This window comes from Pygocentrus nattereri, chromosome 7 (assembly GCF_015220715.1).
Source record: "Pygocentrus nattereri isolate fPygNat1 chromosome 7, fPygNat1.pri, whole genome shotgun sequence".
NCBI classification, from domain to species: Eukaryota; Metazoa; Chordata; class Actinopteri; order Characiformes; family Serrasalmidae; genus Pygocentrus; species Pygocentrus nattereri.
The window spans coordinates 1,124,354-1,144,950 of NC_051217.1; the positions used below are offsets into that span (position 1 = coordinate 1,124,354).

The window sequence follows — 20,597 nt, forward strand, 5'->3', positions numbered from 1 at the left end:
TGACCAACAGGTCAAAACCAGCTCTAAACAAAGTGACCGCTGGGCCCTGATTGGTGCTCTGGCTTTGCGCTTCTTTCGTTTTGACATGTGACGTTTTTATACACACAGAAACCAAAAGGAACGACAGATTTCTCAAAATGTAGGAGGAAAAAGTCGGATATTAGACTCTGAAATGTAGTGGAGTGAAAGGAGAAAGTCCACCACTGCTATCAGTAACCATCAAGCCCATTCCCGCCAGGAAGCGAAACCATCAGGTTTTATTTCTAACGGTTCTGATCGTCTTCGTGAGTTTCGTTTTCAGAGTGGCCAGTTTGGGTTTTTTTTCGGTGAATGACCCTCAGACTGGCTAACGCAGAAAATCGATTATTTAATCGGTTGATGCAGATTCCCGCCCCCAGCTCCCCCCTCTTAAGGGCTCCGGTCTGCGGCGTCGCCCCTCCCGCTCTGAGAGGTGGTGAACGTGCTTGTGGCGGCGGAGTTGTAGTAGCGCCAGTATCGGTTGCAGTGCCCTTGGTGGCGCTATTTCGCTCCAGCGTGGTCCGTTTGTCCTCTTTCTGCCTTCAGTCCAGCTCAGTCGCGGTCATGGCCCTGCTGAAATCCAGCAAGATTATTCCCGCTATCGGATCCTACGGCCCCGTTCTGGGAGTGCTGCCTCTCCGTGCGAGGTACTGTGGACTTCTAACCTGCTTTAGTTCTAACGCGGGGCGCTCAGCCAGCTAACGCTAAATGCTGCCCAGTGCGGCGCGTCTCCCCGGCCACGGGGACGCAAGGACGCCGGGTTACCGAGCCTGTACATGAGCCAAGTCGCTGAAAACGGAGACCCAGTGGAGCAGAAGAACGCCGCATGCTCCGAGTCTGTAGTTTCATGCATGCGTGTCAGTCATAAAAACAAACGGGGAAGCGATTTTCAGCTAAGTTAGCGCCAGCTAACCTGGGTTAGCTACTTAGCTAGCCCGCTAACTGTGACGGCTGCCGAGCCTCGTCTTGGAGCCCCGGCGACCGTCTGAGCTTCTTCTGCATCACCTTTGAGAAATAAGTGAATGGGTTTCCGCCGGGCTGCTGGCCGCTGGGGCCGCTGGCCGCTGGTAGTAGCCAAATAGCGTGGCTAACGTGGCTAAGCTAGGTAGCTTTAGCTAACCTAACTACGCTAGCTCAGGCTAAAGCTAGCTAGCACGGTCAGCCAGGGCGAGGGCCTCGCCGGCTATCCTTCAGCTAGCTTAGCTCGTGTAGCCGCCCCAAGGTTGTTCGTTCTCTGGTGTCGTTACTGTGCCTTGGCTGACCGCTGCTGGGTCCAGCAGCCGGGACACTCCTGCTTACTCAGTCTAACGGCAAAGTCCGGCGGAATCCGGAGGAGAATAGGACCCAGCCGGCTCACGTGTGTGATGTTATCATTGGCAAATGTTGAGCAGGTCAATGTAGTCTTCGTTTAAAAAACAAAACTATCACACCATCCCTTCTTTATTGTCCATTACGATTGATCAGATGTCAGAAAACCCCCACCGTGACGTCTCTCATATGGAGAAAAGTTCTGAGAGCATCGTGGTGATGTCATTTTTCCTGTCCCTCACCCCCGCCTGCAGTATGAGGCTAGAGCCATGTACACCGGTGCCATTGAAAAGCGTCTATTACCTGTCTGTCTTCGTTATAGGCCAGTCAGTCATGGGTTAACCGTTCTCTCGCTCCTCGGGCCAATAAACCTGATGCTGTGGACACGCGGGGTTCCAGAGTTCTTGGTTCATGAGATAGTCAGTCAGATTTACAGTGAGACTGAAGATTGAGCCCCGTTCATTCACCCTTTCCCTTGCAGACCCTCACTGTTTAGAATGAAGGCATTTCAGGATCTGCGTCTTTAATGAGAGGCCAGTGTCAGTCTGTCAAGAAGGCGCTTCCCGCTGACCTGTACGCTGTTGGATTATATGCAGGGTTTAAAGAGCAGAGTTCTTGTTTCTGAGATGATGCTATGAGTCCAGACAGTAGGGGGAGAACCCTTACGAGGATGCACGTGGTTATTCACTGACTCTGTAACTGATGTATAGTTAGGAATGTGACCATGCATGCAGAATTATTGGTTTAGACCGTTAGGCAAGTAGGAGTGGGTTTCGGTTTGGCATTCATGGCTTTTTTGTGGTTATAAAACAAAAAGTGGGAAAACCCCTTTCAACAGAAATGGTTAAGTTTTTAATACTTTCAGTGAATTTAAAGACTAAAGGATGGACTTCAGGCCTGTACAGCTGTGAATAGGTTCAGCTCGGGGTCGGAGTTGTAGCTTACTGAATCGTTACCATAATTATGCTCATAGAGGCCGTGGCCCTGGGAGTGTTTGTAGATGACTCTGGATTGGTTGTAACCAGGAGGGTGGGTGCTGGATACCAGACTTCATTGGCTTGAGGTGGGAGGGAGTGGGTGGCACATGTCTCTGTTCAGCCCACAGGTCTAGTCTTTTGTTATTTGTCATCCAAAATTTATTTGAATTAACCAACCAATTACTCATGTGTAATGACTTTTTTTTTTTTTTTTGGGTTAAATGTGAATTGAGTGTTTGTGTAAACAGCTCAAACCACATTACATTGTGTTAACCCCTCATGAGGTCTTCTTAAGCCCTTGAAGTTCTTACATGACCCTCAAATGTAAGCCTCATTAGTGGTAGCACTTGAGTTTCACAATGAGCTGTTGCTGAAATCAAATCCTGAGCTGTTTTAGTGGGAAGAAAAATCCGTGAACCAAGCTTTTATTTGCGTCTTGGTGGCAACTGGCCCATGACGAATAAGGTCCAGGTCGTAAGCTGTAGTGAATACATAGCCTGAGCCTATTCTTTGTGTGAAGCCCGGTTGAATGCAGCACCAGAGTGCGTGCGAGGCAGGCTATATTTAAAGACATTAAACCTCGGATGTTGACAACGCTCCAGATTCTTCGGAGATCAGTCGTTGAACTTGGAACTTGAGTATTCCAGTTCAGCATGTCACTGGAGCTTGTGCAACCGGTATCTGACCTTTTTAACCAGACCTTTGAAATAGACAGTCACAACTTGTTTGATTGTAGCACCTTAATTACACAGTAATGTATTAAAGTGTGTGTGTGTGTGTGTGTGTATGTGTATATATATATATATATATATATATATATATATATATATATATATATATATGTATGTATAACAGTAGTAAATAGTTTTAGTTCTTATATTAACCTGCACAGCAAATAATTGCTCTATACTGACGTACTTTGTATGTTGCAGCTCATGGTGGTCTGAGGTACAGATGGGCCCACCTGACCCCATCTTGGGGGTCACAGAAGCTTTCAGGCGTGACACCAACCCTAAGAAGATGAATCTTGGAGTGGGGGCTTATCGGGACGACCAGGGAAAACCCTATGTCCTTAACTGTGTCCGCAAGGTGTGCCACTTTTTTTTTTTTTTTTTTTTTTTTTTTTTTTTTTTTTTTTTTTAAACACAACTTAAATGCCTTTTTATTTTAATGGCTAAATATAAATGTAATCAGTCGGGTACTGCTGAGGGCATTATTAGTCCCTTAATATCATAGCATAACAATATAATATTTATATTAATCAGTTGTTTCTAAAATATTCTTTGCTGTTCTAATTCAAGTTCAACAGAAGCCGTAAGTGTTAGCTAATCGTGAAAAGTTGGTGTTCTCAGGCCGAGGCTCAGATTGCTGCCAAGAAAATGGACAAGGAGTATCTTCCAATCGGTGGCCTGGGAGATTTTACAAAGGCTTGTGCACAGCTGGCTCTTGGACCTGACAATGAAGTCCTCAAGAGTGGCAGGGTAAGGAGAAGCTACGTTGTTGTATATCTAACATTTAAAAGAGAAGTTAATTCGGAGAGGAGTCGTTTTGAACAGTGTTTTATTTTCCCCCCTGTTCATGCGTAGAGTGTCACAGTCCAGACCATCTCAGGAACTGGATCTCTCCGTGTTGGGGCTAACTTCCTGGTTGGTGATTTTCCATTCTGTGGCTTACATACAGCATTAAGGAGTAATCGTCTTACAGCTTTTCTGCTTTCTACCCCCGTTTTGTTTCAGGCGCGATTCCACAATGCAGCACGGGACGTGTATCTGCCTAAGCCTTCATGGGGCAACCACACCCCCATCTTCAGGGATGCAGGCATGCAACTGAAAGCTTACGCATACTACGACCCAAAGACCTGTGGCTTCGACTTCAATGGGGCCCTCGATGACATTTCAGTAAGAATAGATTTTTGCTTTTGACTTAAATTGAAATTCAGAGCAGTAAATATTGCAAAACGCATTACTCAGTAATCGGTTTTACTGCTCTCAGACCGTCTGACAGTTGTATTTTTCCCCCCTCTGAGTCTGCATTTTATCTAGAATATTTCAGAAAAGGGCAGTTTTAATAAAGAAATTGGATACAATCAGTTTATCATTTCTCTGTTTTCCTTAGAGTTATTACAGGTCAGTATAGGCACTGAAAAATTAACCTCAGTTCCAAAAAAAGACAATATGTGAGACGCAAATAAAAACAGAAAGCAGTGATTTAATCCCCCTCTGTTTAAATTTACCTTGCTGACTTCACTGGGTTTTTTTATTGTTTCATAAGTCTAGCTCATTCTGAAAAATCACTTAAAGTGGTCCATCTCTGCATTAGTCTAAATGTTGTATACAGCTTTAGAACAGTCATCACTTTTGTGTAAATCTGTAGCTGTGTCCCATGAAAGACAATGCCAGGCTGTGGCTCCCTGTGTTAGAGCAAAGTTAATAAAAAAAAAAGACAAAGTGTATTATTAGCATAATATTATTATTATTATTATTATTATTATTATTATTATTATTTATAGTCTACAATAGCAGAAAAGGAATTCTACAGTAACGACAGCCTGCAAGTTGACTTTTTGTTCATCTTCAACTATTTTATTCTATTAATAAGAAGCAAGTTGTATAAGTTTCGGAGCAGAAACTCGTGTTTATTTTCCTTGGGTTAAGCAGGCTTCCATGTGGAGTTACGATAACTTGCTGTGCTGAAACAGGTTGCTGGAAAAAGGAGCAGCCTCTCAGCGTTTCACAGCACTTTCTTCAGAAATCTTGCTCACATGTACTGGTGGTAAGGGAAAGCAGCACAGCGAAGTGTTGTGGCGACCAAGAGCCATCTCTTTTTGCCCAAGGTCTGGACATTTATAAGTAACTTTAATATTGTCTAATCGATTGTCCTAATAACTGTCTGTAATATCTTCAAAGAGAATTAAAAGAATCAAAGAATATCAACAAAAAAAGGATAAATGCTGACTCTTACCCGACTGTTCCCTCCTTACCGGGCCCTCGTTCGCAACTCTCCCTAGGGCATCTCTCACAACCCTCCATATATGTACTAGAGTGAACCTCAGCTATAACTTACTGTTATCTGGCACGGCTTCCTTCTATGGGCCCAGACACTCTTTCCACATTAGTCTACTGCAAATAGTTTGCTTCCCTATATCTTATTAAGAGGTTTCTCTAGTCTGCCAATATTCAGTTTATTGGTTACTGATTAGGAAATGTTTTATTCAGTTTTTTCCCAGTCTCCTTTGTCTGTCTCCTTTTTTTTTTTTTGAAGCATGGCATTTGCTTATCTGCCACTCTTCCTTGTATTATATTGGAGTAGCATATGCTGTCTTCTATGTAACGTCTTTTTCAGGGGTGTATTTCATGCTTATTTCAGCAAGCCAGCACCAAGCCACATCCTGCATGGCTGCAGGTATTAGACTGTACACAGACCTGCCTATAGTGTCACCGCAGACCTGCAGTCCCCTATTGAAAAAATTGCTTTCAAAATCAAATCAAATTTATTTGTAGCGCTTTTTACAACGAATGTTGTCACAAAGCAGCTTCACAGAATTTCGGAAAAGACAAAGTTTCAACAGGACTGTAAGAATGTACAGAAACCCCCTGGTGGGCAAGCCAGGGGCAACAGTGGCAAGGAGAACCTCCCTCAGAACTGAGGAAGAAACCTTGGGAGGAACCAGGCTCACCAGGGGGGACCCGTCCTCCTCTGGTCAGACTACCTACAAGTGATTATATTACTAATTCCAAAACTGGATAAGTCAGTGTGTTCAGGCAGTTAAGTGGTGTTTAAAGGAAAGGTGATCATAGTGGTAGTAAACACGCTCCTCTCCCAACCTTTTGGAGTGTGTTGCACCCCTTAATGCTCTTACGGTGAACTGCTTTCTGTTTTTATGAACCTTTCACAGACTGACTCAGTTTATTTTTAAATTGAGGTTTCTGTATAAAAGACTCCGTAGTTTTGGCATCGATGCTTAAGTACGTCACTGACGTTAAAGTGGTTGAGGTGAATTGAGTGTATTAAACTACCAGATCTGCCAAACAGTAGATGATGGCTTTAAAGTGTTGAGGGTTCTATGTATCTGGTTATCTCCTTCAGAAAATTCCAGAGAAGAGTGTGATTCTGCTGCACGCGTGTGCACACAACCCAACAGGAGTGGACCCAAGACCCGAACAGTGGAAAGAGATGGCGAGTGTGATCAAGGTACTGCTCATTAGTTATGAAGCTACCTGTTTCAAATGTATACATGTTCTCTGCTCGGCTGAGTAGGTTGAGATACAACTGTACTCATTGTGCTTTAATCTCTTTCTCCTACAGAAAAGAAACCTGTTGGTGTTTTTTGACATGGCCTACCAGGGCTTTGCCAGTGGGGATATTGACCGGGATGCTTGGGCCGTGCGCCATTTCATTGAGCAAGGCCACAATGTTGTTCTCTCCCAGTCCTTTGCTAAGAATATGGGTCTATATGGTGAGTGCTGCACAGTATAAAAATGTAGTGTAATAAAGGAAAAAGGACGTGGTGTATTACTATTTTTATACCAAGAAATTAAAATAGGAGCTGCCTCATTTGTTCTGTCCGGAAGCTGATTTGTAGTGTGTGTGATGGGCAGGTGAGCGTGTTGGAGGCTTTACGGTGGTGTGCAAGGACACTGAGGAAGCCAAGCGTGTGGAGTCACAGCTGAAGATCCTCATCCGGCCAATGTATTCCAATCCCCCCATGAATGGAGCCCGCATTGCCTCAACCATCCTTGCCACACCCGAGCTCTACAAGGAGTGGTTAGTCTGAAAAAGAGATTTGATCTGAAATGTTAACGTTTCTAATAATGACCGTTAGCCGGGGCCATATAATGTTATGCAGTTGGAGTTTCATTAGTAGTTGGCTAAAACTTTTGGAAGCAGTGCACTCATACAGATGCTTAACCTTTGATTGATGTTGATACAATAATAACAAATTTTTGTTTTTTGTCAGGCTGGTGGAGGTGAAAAGCATGGCTGATCGCATCATTAAGATGAGGGAGATGCTCGTCTCAAACCTCAAAAAGGAGGGATCCACTCACAACTGGCAGCATGTCACTGACCAGATCGGCATGTTTTGCTTCACTGGCCTCAAACCTGAGCAGGTTAGTCAGCTAATAGGCCCATTGCCTGCAGAGATGGGAAGAGTACTCACAGCCGCCTGGTCGACTAGTGAAAGACTACTCAATTTGCAGTTAGTTGACTAGACATATTATATTACAGTACATATAAAGTTGATGTAAACGCAGAATCTCTTCAGTAGCAGATAAAATGCTTGTTTTATAGCAAAAGTAGAATTGAGTTGTACTTTACATTAGATGCGAGTGTAAAATGTAGCACGAATGCATTTTGTCCTGTGAACCCCAGCAAAGCCAATGTGCCAAAGTAGTGCCACTATTATTTCAATGTCACTGCTTTGCTGAGAGTTGGTCCTCACCCATCAGTTGTTGCCCTGTGGTAGCCACTTTCTACTGAAGGATTTGGTGCAGAGGAGAAGGGGGTTTGATAAATGGCAGCAACAAATGCCACTTAGTCAGTAATTGCAAGTGTACCTGATGGTAGGTATTTCTGATAAATTGGCCAGCTGCAATTTCAACTGTAAGTAAAATAAAGTTGGAAATGGATTATTAATTATGTTGGAACTCTCAATAACCACAATTGCTCCAAATACCAGATAACACTACCACTCATACTGCACACAGTGGACTATGAACACTGCCTTTCATACTACACTCACCAATCAGAGCTGTTGTTTTATTCATTATTATTACCATCGCACAAATTTAACATTCTACTGCCATGTAAATCTCTGTCTCTGTCTCTGTCTGTCTCTCTCTCTCTCTCTCTCTCTCTCTCTCTCTCTCTCTCTCTCTCTCTCTCTCTCTCTCTCTCTCTCTCTCTCTCTCTCTCTCTCTCTCTCTCTCTCTCTCTCTCTCTCTCTCTCTCTCTCTCTCTCTCTCTCTCTCTCTCTCTCTCTCTACCCATCAGTAATTGCCAGTAGTGTATATTTGTTTACTGCGTCCTTTCATTGGTTGTTTTTCTGTGTTCACCACTCTTCTGCAGGTTGAGTGTCTGATCAACGAATACTCCGTCTACATGACGAAAGACGGCCGCATCTCCATGGCAGGGGTGACGTCTGGAAACGTGGCCTACCTGGCTCACGCTATCCATGCTGCCACTAAGTGAAGCCAGTGTCCCTTGGTGTTTGCAGACTGTAGTGAGGAGAAGGAAATTGGAGTTGCGCAGGAAAATGCATTTCATATAAATTAGTTTCTCTTCTCGGGAAGAGTGTAATACTGTATACTGAGAGCCCTTTTTCAAACATCATTTGTTTACCTGCAACGAGCCCCTTAACAAACATAGATGGACCCAGGACGAGTTTAACAATAGCATTTATCATGCATTTCCCTTTGATTTAAAAAAAATGAATTTTAGGTGAAGCTAAATTGATATTGTACTTAAGAGAAAGTTTTCCCAAAGACCCCCCCCCCCCCCTGCTGCTGGTAAATGAATGTTGCGCCCCCCCCCCCCGCTGCTAAATGAGCTATACCATACAGAAAAGCCAAACCCATTATGATGAAAATGTAAGGCTAATGTGTAAAACCTGTAAGTCAGCAGTTCCTTGAATGCTCATCACTAATGTGTGGTATTTTAAACCGATAATTTGACCGCAAGGATCACTAACCAGTGACCTTGGTTAGTGGTCCTTGTCCCAGCACGGTTCCTGGGCAATTATTGTGCTACCAATGGAGCAAAGGCACTTTTCAGTGGAGACTGTACAGTGGAACCTCTTAATCAGAGGAGCCTGCACTGCACTGTACATCTTTGCACAAATATACATCCCTCTACTTACTGGGTGGGTGTGAATTATGTCCTTGGTCTTTAATCATTTATTTGTAAATATCAGCGTAATATTTTTGGAAGAATATATAACCACAGCTTGTCTGATCCAGATCTGTTTATTCAGTGGTTAAAAAAAACGAAACGAAACAGGATAAACGAGTAATCAAGAGTTCATTTGCATTCAAAACATTTTTCTGTTTCTTGTGCTGTGTGTGGAGGTGAGCGTTGCCTCTCCAGTCTGTCCACCTTTAGCTGAAGTCTGCCACCCAGTGGCTGTGGGAGTAAAGGCTGGACGCAGACTAGACACGGGCCTAGACTTTAACCTTAACATTAGAGACAGTTCTGGCTGTTATGTCAGTGTGAGAGATGTTGCTGACTTGCCCACGCCAAGCAGCTTCTCTTCTCATGAGGTTAAATGCATGATTTGTGACTTTGGTAGTTTATAAATGGTCATTTAGTTTCTGTGGTGCTTTTCACGGTTCTGGTCATTCCAAAAGCAGACTCTGTTATCAAATTCAACATTTTCTCAACACAGGTGTTAGCTGTGTCATTAAATGAAGCGTCATGTGTGATTCCTACCTTGCAGTAAGCAAATAAAGGTGAGCTTTAAAAAAAACTTAAGGGGTTTGTGGATTTTTCTGGTCAAAGTAACAAACTTGGTGGTGCACCGTCACCCCAGAACCGAGAAGGTCAACAGGTGGAGGTAACCTGGGCCTCAGATACACCTGGTAGGAGAGCCATGACATTTAATGAAATGTGAAATTTTAGGAAGTTATGCATGTAATTCTCACTTATGAAGAGGCCAATTTAAGGGGTGAAGAGAATATATACCATGGCTTCACCGCATTTGAAGGGTAATGGAATTAAAGTTTGCATTAAAGCACGGATGATGTCATTTTTCTGTTAAAGCCTGGATGTTTGTTTGTTTTTGTTTGTTTATTGTCTTATTTTAACAGCTTTAGAGGAGCTGCTGCGCAGATGGCGGTCAGAGATTTGCGCAGATCCTCTTTAGAGCAGGGCAGCGTTAGTAATGTAATTCCCCGGTCATGTGACAGTCCAGGTTTGGGGCAGGTCCAGGTGTCACTACGGGCAGACAGTACATAATGCGCAGAGGCCTTTCAGGACCATGAGTGCCGCGTTTGAAAAGTGCAGAAACGTCCTGGTAACCGGAGCTAACCGAGGCCTCGGCTTACAAATAGTCGAAAGCTTCGTGACTGGCAGCTTTTCTCCGGGAAAGATCATCGCTACAGCGAGGAATCCAGACGGAGCCACGGTAAAAAGCCAGTCTCTGTTCTAACGTTAGAGCCATCGGTGGCGCTACGGTGTGTTCTGTACAGGAGCTCCGGTCTGTGGTGGCGGTCACTTACCGCCCGTGTAATATGAGCAGAACTGGACGAAGCACACAAACCATGTACCTGAGTTAAAGTCGAGACCCCCAGGGTAAAATATTCCTCCAGTAAAAGTAGAAGTTCCTCCCTTTAGACCTCCACTTGAGTAAAAGTACTAAAGTATTTCCCTTCAAATGTACTTAAGTATAAAGTAAAAGTACTAAAAGAGGAATTCTGGCTCTGATGTCCTGTTATCATTTTTATAACCAGACTGGCTTCATGAACTCATTTCAGGTGAAAGTCCTCCAGCGTCTCTCTTGGTAAACCAGTCTTTTAATAGAACGTCATTAATTAGTGACGCTGACGTCTATTAAAATGATCAGAAGCACAAAACACTGAAGGTAAACAGTTTCCATCAGGGAGAACCGAGTGGCTCTGAAATCACTTTTTACACACAAGCAAAGTTTCAGGTTAGGATGACTTTATAAATTAGTTACAAGCTGGTCAAGGTCAGTCTCACTGGCCGTCGGTGGATTCTCCTCATGACGACTGCTGCAGACAGCAGGAGACCAGGGCTGATTCCAGAAACCCTTAAAGTTGCTGCTTCTTCATGCCGGTGTTCTGTCGAATTGTGCTGCTTTGTCGAAAAGTGCTACCGTAGCGTTAATCGTCAGCAGACTCTATCGATCTGTGCTACTCCATCGAGAAATGCTACCTTATCGGTTTGCACTTCCAGTTGTGTGTTTCCCATTAAATAGAGCCTAACTTGGTATTATGACGCATTTAATTACAAAATCAAGTACGTGCACTGTATGGACAAGGGAAGCATGGATTTAAATCCATTATAACGTCCTTATTAAATATTTTCCATGTCTAAAGACAGAAAGGGAGCATAGATTAATGGGCGTGGAAATTTATGACAAGGCTGTGGGTCTGCGCATGCGCAAAAGCGCAAAGTAGCAAATATCGATGCGTAGCACAACTCGACAGAACACCGGTTCTCTCCATCTTCCTCCTCCTCCCCCTCCTCTTCATGACCCGGCTGTCCGAACATCTCTCTCTGTTCCTCCTGCTTCTATCCTCTCCTCAATTCCTCCACGTGCTTCCAGGGTTGGAGAGGATCGAGGAGGATGAGGACAGGAGCTGAATCTAATTACCCTCCCGCCGGTTGTTCGAGTAGCTTCAGTACTTACAAATCAGCACCTTTGCCTGTCCCAGCTCACTAGAATTAGACTTTACCATGAATTCAAGCCAATGAAATATTTTTAGAATCTTTAGTAATTTCACATTAACCCATGAATCTGTTTTAACATCGCGTGCTTTAAGGACCCTTTCAGCTCTCAGGACTACAGCAGTAAACGTGTCTGCCGCACTGCTCTGACTGGGTGAGAGGAAAGTATTTATAGTGAAGCATTTGGGTTCTTTCTGTATTAAAGTTCATTTTTATATTGTACCAGTGTAAATCACTACTATTACTAGGAGGACTCCCCTTCATTTTGAGTGATAGTTTCCTGGCTCATGCAGTGCACTGTCTAGGGAGATTCAGCCATGCTTGTCCAATATTTCATATCATATCTGAGAGTGAGGGCATAAGAGCCTGAATCAGACAGTGAGGGTGTGGCATCTGAGGTCTGAGAGTGAGGGTGTGGCATCCCAGGTCTGAGAGTGAGGGTGTGGCATCCCAGGTCTGAGAGTGAGGGTGTGGCATCCTAGGTCTGAGAGTGAGGGTGTGGCATCCCAGGTCTGAAAGTGAGGGTGTGGCATCCAAGGTCTGAGAGTGAGGCATCCCAGGTCTGAGAGTGAGGGTGTGGCATCCCAGGTCTGAGAGTGAGGCATCCCAGGTCTGAGAGTGAGGGTGTGGCATCCCAGGTCTGAGAGTGAGGGTGTGACAGTTCTGAAAGTGAGGGTGTGGCATCCCAGGTCTGAGAGTGAGGGTGTGGCATCCCAGGTCTGAGAGTGAGGGTGTGACAGTTCTGAAAGTGAGGGTGTGGCATCCCAGGTCTGAGAGTGAGGGTGTGACAGTTCTGAAAGTGAGGGTGTGGCATCCCAGGTCTGAGAGTGAGGGTGTGGCATCCCAGGTCTGAGAGTGAGGGTGTGGCATCCCAGGTCTGAGAGTGAGGGTGTGACAGTTCTGAAAGTGAGGGTGTGGCATCCCAGGTCTGAGAGTGAGGGTGTGGCATCCCAGGTCTGAGAGTGAGGGTGTGACAGTTCTGAAAGTGAGGGTGTGGCATCCCAGGTCTGAGAGTGAGGGTGTGACAGTTCTGAAAGTGAGGGTGTGGCATCCCAGGTCTGAGAGTGAGGGTGTGGCATCCTAGGTCTGAGAGTGAGGGTGTGGCATCCCAGGTCTGAGAGTGAGAGTGTGGCATCCCAGGTCTGAGAGTGAGGGTGTGGCATCCCAGGTCTGAGAGTGAGAGTGTGGCATCCCAGGTCTGAGAGTGAGAGTGTGGCATCCCAGGTCTGAGAGTGAGGGTGTGGCATCAGAGGTCTGAGAGTGTGGGTGTGACAGTTCTGAAAGTGAGGGTGTGGCATCCCAGGTCTGAGAGTGAGGGTGTGGCATCCAAGGTCTGAAAGTGAGGGTGTGGCATCCAAGGTCTGAGAGTGAGGGTGTGGCATCCCAGGTCTGAGAGTGAGGGTGTGACAGTTCTGAAAGTGAGGGTGTGGCATCCAAGGTCTGAGAGTGAGGGTGTGGCATCCCAGGTCTGAGAGTGAGGGTGTGACAGTTCTGAAAGTGAGGGTGTGGCATCCCAGGTCTGAGAGTGAGGGTGTGGCATCCCAGGTCTGAGAGTGAGGGTGTGGCATCCTAGGTCTGAGAGTGAGGGTGTGGCACCCCAGGTCTGAGAGTGAGGGTGTGGCATCCAAGGACTGAGAGTGAGGGTGTGGCATCCAAGGTCTGAGAGTGAGGGTGTGGCATCCCAGGTCTGAGAGTGAGGGTGTGACAGTTCTGAGAGTGAGGGTGTGGCATCCCAGGTCTGAGAGTGAGGGTGTGGCATCCAAGGTCTGAGAGTGAGGGTGTGACAGTTCTGAGAGTGAGGGTGTGGCATCCCAGGTCTGAGAGTGAGGGTGTGACAGTTCTGAGAGTGAGGGTGTGGCATCCCAGGTCTGAGAGTGAGGGTGTGGCATCCAAGGTCTGAGAGTGAGGGTGTGACAGTTCTGAGAGTGAGGGTGTGGCATCCTAGGTCTGAGAGTGAGGGTGTGGCATCCCAGGTCTGAAAGTGAGGGTGTGGCATCCCAGGTCTGAGAGTGAGGGTGTGGCATCCCAGGTCTGAGAGTGTGGGTGTGACAGTTCTGAAAGTGAGGGTGTGGCATCCCAGGTCTGAGAGTGAGGGTGTGGCATCCAAGGTCTGAAAGTGAGGGTGTGGCATCCAAGGTCTGAGAGTGAGGGTGTGGCATCCCAGGTCTGAGAGTGAGGGTGTGACAGTTCTGAAAGTGAGGGTGTGGCATCCAAGGTCTGAGAGTGAGGGTGTGGCATCCCAGGTCTGAGAGTGAGGGTGTGACAGTTCTGAAAGTGAGGGTGTGGCATCCCAGGTCTGAGAGTGAGGGTGTGGCATCCCAGGTCTGAGAGTGAGGGTGTGGCATCCTAGGTCTGAGAGTGAGGGTGTGGCACCCCAGGTCTGAGAGTGAGGGTGTGGCATCCAAGGACTGAGAGTGAGGGTGTGGCATCCAAGGTCTGAGAGTGAGGGTGTGGCATCCCAGGTCTGAGAGTGAGGGTGTGACAGTTCTGAGAGTGAGGGTGTGGCATCCCAGGTCTGAGAGTGAGGGTGTGGCATCCAAAGTCTGAGAGTGAGGGTGTGACAGTTCTGAGAGTGAGGGTGTGGCATCCCAGGTCTGAGAGTGCAGCTCTGCAGTTAGACCCCTCTCACAAACTCACCTCTGTAAAATATCTGGAGTATCTTCAACAAGAAGTTATTCTCCTTAACTTCCTGAAGATCACGAGAAGAAGAAGTTCTTTTTTCTGTCATGTTGCCTGGAGACACTCTAAAGGTTCAGCCTGTTTGCCTAAATTATAGATTTACAGAAAATTGTTTTCAATAAATCACTGTCATGGCATTTGCATAGATGTTAGTTAATCATATTTTATGTATTTATTTGCTAATGAAAGCCTAAAAGAGTTGAGGAGTATTCACTGTACTCTGTACCTCTGTTACATGTTTTATGAGTTTATAGGGCTCCACAGGCAAAACAGCGGTCATGAAAGACATCATCCCCATGCTTTACATGTTTGTTTTTCACTTATTTTAACAGGAATTACAGAACCTTGCAGTGAAACATTCAAACATACACATTATACAGCTTGGTGAGTTTTTAGTTGGGAAAAGTTGTGAATATTTTGCTTTGAAGCATTCAATGTTGCTTTTTGTTGACTAACAGAATGGTATTAACCAGACCCCAATCTTCCCATCTGTCTAGATGTTGTCAGTCAAGAGAGCATAGAAAAGGCTGCTGTGGAAGTGGATGAGATTGTGCAGGAGGATGGCCTCAACTGCCTCATAAACAATGCAGGAATCAATGTTGTTGCCAATTTTGAAACTGTAACTGCTGAGAAGATGTTGGAGAACTTCCATACTAATTCTGTAGCCCCCCTCATGATCACCAAGGTATGAAATCCTTTTAAAAACAAATGTTCATTTACTACAGCAGTACGCAGTAGTAGAACAGCTGTGTGGATCATCTCTGCCCTCCACTTTAGTGCAGAGGTGTACAAACATTCTTTGGGGTAACAAAGTGTAGTGCTTTTAGTGGGTCTAGGACCAAAAAACACAACAGCTGACTCACTGATTAGCCTCGTGCTTGTACATCCAAATTTGGAGCATGTGTGCTTTCATAATGCTGACGAATGCTGCATTAGGCCTGCCTAGAGTGAATCCTGGGGTTTGATTTGGCCTGCCTGAAGGTTACCCTAACTTCCTCACCCCTCACCCAATGAGGGAACTAACTTTTTCATATAACTTCTTTTCCTTTTAAGATTTGTTTGTTTTCAAGTAGTTTTCATAGCAGTACTTATGATCAAATAAACTCATTGACCCTGAACACCACAGTTTAATCGCAATGCAGATGTAACACCAACACACAGGTATGGTCTTAAGACGGAAATGGACAATGTTCATCAAAGGTAGTGGCAGAAAAGTTCAGTGAATTCAAAGACAAAGGAGTCTGCTTTCTCTGTCAAGAAACCGTCTCAGCATTTAAAGAATGCAGTATTCTCAACATTGTGAACGTATATATGTCACTACGTTTTCTGCATATACTGACAATGTGTGAAAGCACAAGGCCAACAAGCTAGTCAAAACAAGCATCGCACTTTGTCCTCCCAGGATGGGCAGAGTGAGGGTGAATCCACGTAAAACTCCAGGCCCTGACAACGTTCCTGGGGATGTGCTTAAGGAATCTTCACAGACACCTTCAACATCTCCCTGAAGAAGTCCCAACATGCTTTAAATCAGCTATCATCAAAGTCCTCTGTCACCTGCCTTAATAACTACCACCCTGTTGCACTAACCCCAATTGTGATAAATTGCTTCGAGCAGCTAGTCATGACATGCGTTAAAGAATCCCTTCCATCAACACTAAACTCCCACCCATAAGCCTACAGGCAAACCCACTCTGAGGATGCCATAACCACATAATGACCGTATTACTCAATGGTTGGTCCTGTGTTCAATGGTCATATAGTTGTAGTTATTCTATGCTGTACAGAGCGGGAAGAGTCAGGGAAAACCTATGGCAGGCCAAACTTCGACCTGTGGGCTCCCTCATATTGTTCCTTGGTGAACGCATACTGTGTAGTCACAGTTAGTAAATTGCCAGTCAGTCCGATTTGATGTGTTGTGTTTGCTACCAGGCTTTGCTTCCAATGTTAAAGCGGGCTGCTGCCAAAGAAACGGGCATGGGCATACATAGAGCAGCGGTCATCAACATGAGCTCTCTCCTGGGATCAGTGGAGCTTAACTGGGGTGAACGTGCAAATAACTTCAAATGGTACCCATACAGAACATCAAAGGTATGTGTGCCTCAACTCTCAGTGATTAACACATTAAGATTGACACATACGGAACACATGAACTAATGACAAATATTATCACTAACTAGGCTTTCAGACCAAGGTGGACTTACAGATGTATTGTACTTGAAGCTCTTTTAAAAATACACTATATTGCCAAAAGTATTCGCTCATCTGCCTTCACATGCATATAAACTTGAGTGAGATCCCATTCTTAATCCATAGGGTTTCATTTGATGTCGGCCCACTCTTTGCAGCTATGAGAGCTTCAACACTTCTGGGAAGGCTTTCCACAAGGGTTAGGAGTGTGTTTATGGGAATTTTTGACCGTTCTTCCAGAATAGCATTTGTGAGGTCAGACACTGATGTTGGACGAGAAGGCCTGGCTCACAGTCTCCGCTCTAATTCATCCCAAAGGTGTTCTGTCGGGTTGAGGTCAGGACTCTGTGCAGGCCAGTCAAGTTCTTCCACACCAAACTGGCTCATCCGCGTCTTTATGGAACTGCTTTGTGCACTGGTGTGCAGTCATGTTGGAATAGGAAGGGGCCGTCCCCAAACTGTTCCCACAAAGTTGGGAGCATGAAATTGTCCAAAATCTCTTGGAGCTGAAGCTTTAAGAGTTCCTTTCACAGGAACTAAGGGGCCGAGCCCAACACCTGAACAACAACCTCACACCATGATCCCCCCTCCACCAAACTTTACACTCGGCACAATGCAGTCAGACAAGTACCGTCTCCTGGCAACTGAAAAGGGCAGACTCATCCATCAGATTTCCAGGTGGGGAAGCGTGATTGGTCACTCCAGAGAACTCGTCTCCACCGCTCTAGAGTCCAGAGGCGGCGCTTTACGCCACTGCATTCCACGCTTTGCATTGCGCTTGGTGATGTAAGGCTTGGATGCAGCTGCTCGGCCATGGAAACCCATTCCACGAAGCTCTATATGCACTGTTCCTGAGCTGATCTGAAGGCCACATAAAGTTTGGAGGTCTGTAGTGATTGACTCTGCAGAAAGTCGGTGACCTCTGCGCACTATGCCCCTCAGCATCCGCTGACCGCTCTGTCATTTTACGTGGCTGACCACTTCGTGGCTGAGCTGCTGTCGTTCCCAATCGCTTCCACTTTGTTATAATCCCACTGACAGTGGACTGTGGAATATTTAGTAGCGAGGAGATTTCACGACTGGACTTGTTGCACAGTTGGCATACTTGTTATGGGACGGCGGGGAGACGGACCCAAGTGCAGACCTGAAACCCAACGAAAAGGCAACAAGATATAAGGAGCAATGAAATGTGCAGTTGCCGTTGCTATTAATGAGGCACCCGGACTTCGAACCGTCGCTGTTATGGTTGACGATCTGTGGCATTACTGCTGCGCCACTGGAGTGTGCAAGCAGTAATAGTCAGAGCACTTCAAGGAAGGCAGAAATGAGGAAATGGTGGAAACCGGAGTAGCGGCACCGGCACTGGCAGGCTGAGCTCCCTCGGTCTGTGCGTGAAACTAAGGTGACGCCAAGCGCAGTGTGCTCAAACAAACACTGAGGTAGAAAGGTAAACAAATGAAAACGAAAACACAAAGACACTGCCACCGTAATTATGATGGTAAGGCAGACTTTCCATTACTTGTTTGTTCTTTCAGCAAACATCTTTGGTATGTCTTGGATTTTTGTTTTTTGTGAGTAATTTGGGGCAATTACTCTCTTTTGTTTTTTCCAGCCCTCTTCTTCTCTCTTTTTATTTTTTGGGGCAATTTCTTCTCTCAGCCCTCATTTCCCTCTTTTGGTTTTGGGGCAGTTTCTTTTCTTTTCTTTCTGAAGACTAAGTACAGTATTACAGTACTGGTCACACCTCTACAAAGGTGTGACAAACATTGATGTTTGCCAGCACCTTATATAAGGAAGCTTCCAGGTGCGTTGAGTTAGTCTAATTGATCCAAGGCACCTTGCTGCCGACGCCCTCTGCTGGCAGCAGGTGGTGCAGGCTGAACCCTTACAATCCTATCACGCTGGAATTCACTGAGCTCCTGAGAGCGACCCATTCTTTCACTAATGTCTGTAGAAGCAGTCTGCAGGCCTAGGGGCTCGGCTTTATACACCTGTGGCCATAGAATTGACTGGAACACCTGAATTCAATGGTTTGGATGGGTGAGTGAAAACTTTTGGCTATATAGCGTATTTTTACCATCTTCATGGGTTCTCACCGGTGTAAATAGCAAAGACTTTTTTAATGAAGTTTATGATCTTTATTTGGTCAAAGGCTACATAGAAAGCTTTAATCAAAAGTGTGAAAAGATACTTTGTAGCACTGTTACTACTAGTTGTTGCCAGCTAATTTCCATCTGCATTGCATGTTAAGGTAAGCATAAAATCAGTACAAACTGCACAATCAATAAAATACAAGTCCAGTACAAAATCAAGAATACAATAAAAATTTTGATTCAAAATCTTGATTATAAATCACATTCCTAGCCTTAAATATGAATTATCCATACAAATGTACCATCTTTAATTGAGTATCATATAAGCTACTCATCATTTTGTGTTTGGAGAAAGTGAAAGAGCTGAGAAGCTGTTGTTTGATTTGGCTCCTGTGGCAGAGTGCACTGAACATGGTCACAAGATGTATGGCAGTTGACCTGGAGGAGGATGGAATCCTCTGTATGGCCATTCATCCTGGCTGGGTGCGCACCAATATGGGGGGACAGGAGGTAAATCTTCTCCGTTTTTATTGGTCGTACAGCATCTTGAGAGAAAATGTATCAATGAATCAACAGTATAACAGATTATTCTGGTTTTTTAGCAGTACAGTAAGTTGGGGATCTTGTAGGATTTAAGGTAATACCAATGTATACTTTAACACTAATCAAGCATGTAAGTTACATATTACAGGTAACTCATTAATGTAAAATTGATCTGGAAATTTAAATTGAATTTGCTCCATGTGTTCTCTGTGCTTGTCTGAGCCATATGTTTTTACCACTTATATTAAAGGTAGTACTTGCACCAAATGGGACTGACTGGGTATCAATTGTTTTGCTTGTCACTGACCAAAAGTGACATTAGAAACAGTCGCATACAAAATTTTGTATTGTGCCAGTCAAATTCTGTTGTTTACTTAAACATTATTAGTCATTTTTCTGCAAATGTAGTGCACAGTGCTATCAGTTCTATTCATATTCTGCGTTTAAACATATTGTAAAAAAAAAAACAACATAAAATATAAAATGAGCTGTAACTTTTGCACAGCTTACGTTTTGTGTTTTTTACACAATATGTAGAATTCAGCATATTAACATTAATTGTGTATTAAAATGTGTATGTTTTCAGTAGAGCATGTGTGTTTATTTAAGAAAAGCAGCAACAAAAATTTGAGTCCTTTTTATCCATTTCCAGATAAACCATAGTTCTCAAATTATTATGACCTTTATTAAGAGAAATGAAGTAATAACAAATAGGCTATTATATAAGAGCTGCTTTTAATTGGTTTGTTCTGCAGGCACCACTGAGTACGGAAGAGAGCATCGTCTCTGTCTTGAATGTGATTGGTGGTTTATCTGAGAAGGATCACGGCTCATTTCTGCATTACACTGGTGAACCACTGCCCTGGTGATGCTGCAAAGGACGACTAATATACATTGTTATCCTGTTTAACATTACTTGATGTTGATTAGACGAGTATTTATACCCTTTATTCTGGTTCATTTCTGAGAATTTTCACAGTTTTGTGGAAACATGGTGACCAATCCAAACTGTGTTCATTGCACTTCAGTCATTTGTGCAGTTTTTAGGGCTGTATGCACAGTGAACGTGTGATAAAAGTGCTGAGGTGAGATGTTTAGACGTTAGTTGTCATGCAAAGGAATTTTGACGACATCACCGGTGAAATTAAGAAAAACACTATGCGTAACTTTAACAAATATGTCTAGATTCCAGCTGGAAACAATGTAATGTGTTGTTACCTGAAGCACATGAAACTGAGGCTGGGGATGTACCGTTTTTATTAGTTGGGTTATTAATCATATAGTGTTGAGCGATTTTGGAATAAGTGCAGTGTTCTAGATAGAGCTTTTCTTATTAAATACTGTCTAATTTAACAGGTGTTTGCTAGTGTTTTGCATATGATGCACA

General features: G+C 44.5%; 2 protein-coding genes across 2 annotated transcripts; both read left to right on the forward strand.

Moving 5' to 3' along the window:
* The first annotated feature begins 435 nt into the window (after positions 1 to 435).
* On the forward strand, positions 436 to 9,770 carry got2a (glutamic-oxaloacetic transaminase 2a, mitochondrial). Its single transcript, XM_017692355.2, has 10 exons — positions 436 to 665; positions 3,236 to 3,392; positions 3,656 to 3,784; positions 3,890 to 3,949; positions 4,040 to 4,201; positions 6,390 to 6,494; positions 6,609 to 6,759; positions 6,902 to 7,067; positions 7,261 to 7,411; positions 8,370 to 9,770. Exons 1-10 carry the CDS (start codon positions 583 to 585, stop codon positions 8,490 to 8,492), a joined length of 1,287 nt encoding a protein of 428 aa, XP_017547844.2. The 5' UTR covers positions 436 to 582; the 3' UTR covers positions 8,493 to 9,770.
* Positions 9,771 to 10,215: 445 nt separating this feature from the next.
* si:dkey-12e7.4 (uncharacterized protein LOC558132 homolog) lies at positions 10,216 to 20,563 on the forward strand. Its single transcript, XM_017692342.1, has 6 exons — positions 10,216 to 10,422; positions 14,720 to 14,771; positions 14,885 to 15,072; positions 16,317 to 16,475; positions 19,067 to 19,177; positions 19,966 to 20,563. The coding sequence occupies exons 1-6, from the start codon at positions 10,276 to 10,278 to the stop codon at positions 20,077 to 20,079; spliced, it is 771 nt and encodes a 256-aa protein (XP_017547831.1). The 5' UTR covers positions 10,216 to 10,275; the 3' UTR covers positions 20,080 to 20,563.
* The last annotated feature ends 34 nt before the right edge of the window (positions 20,564 to 20,597 follow it).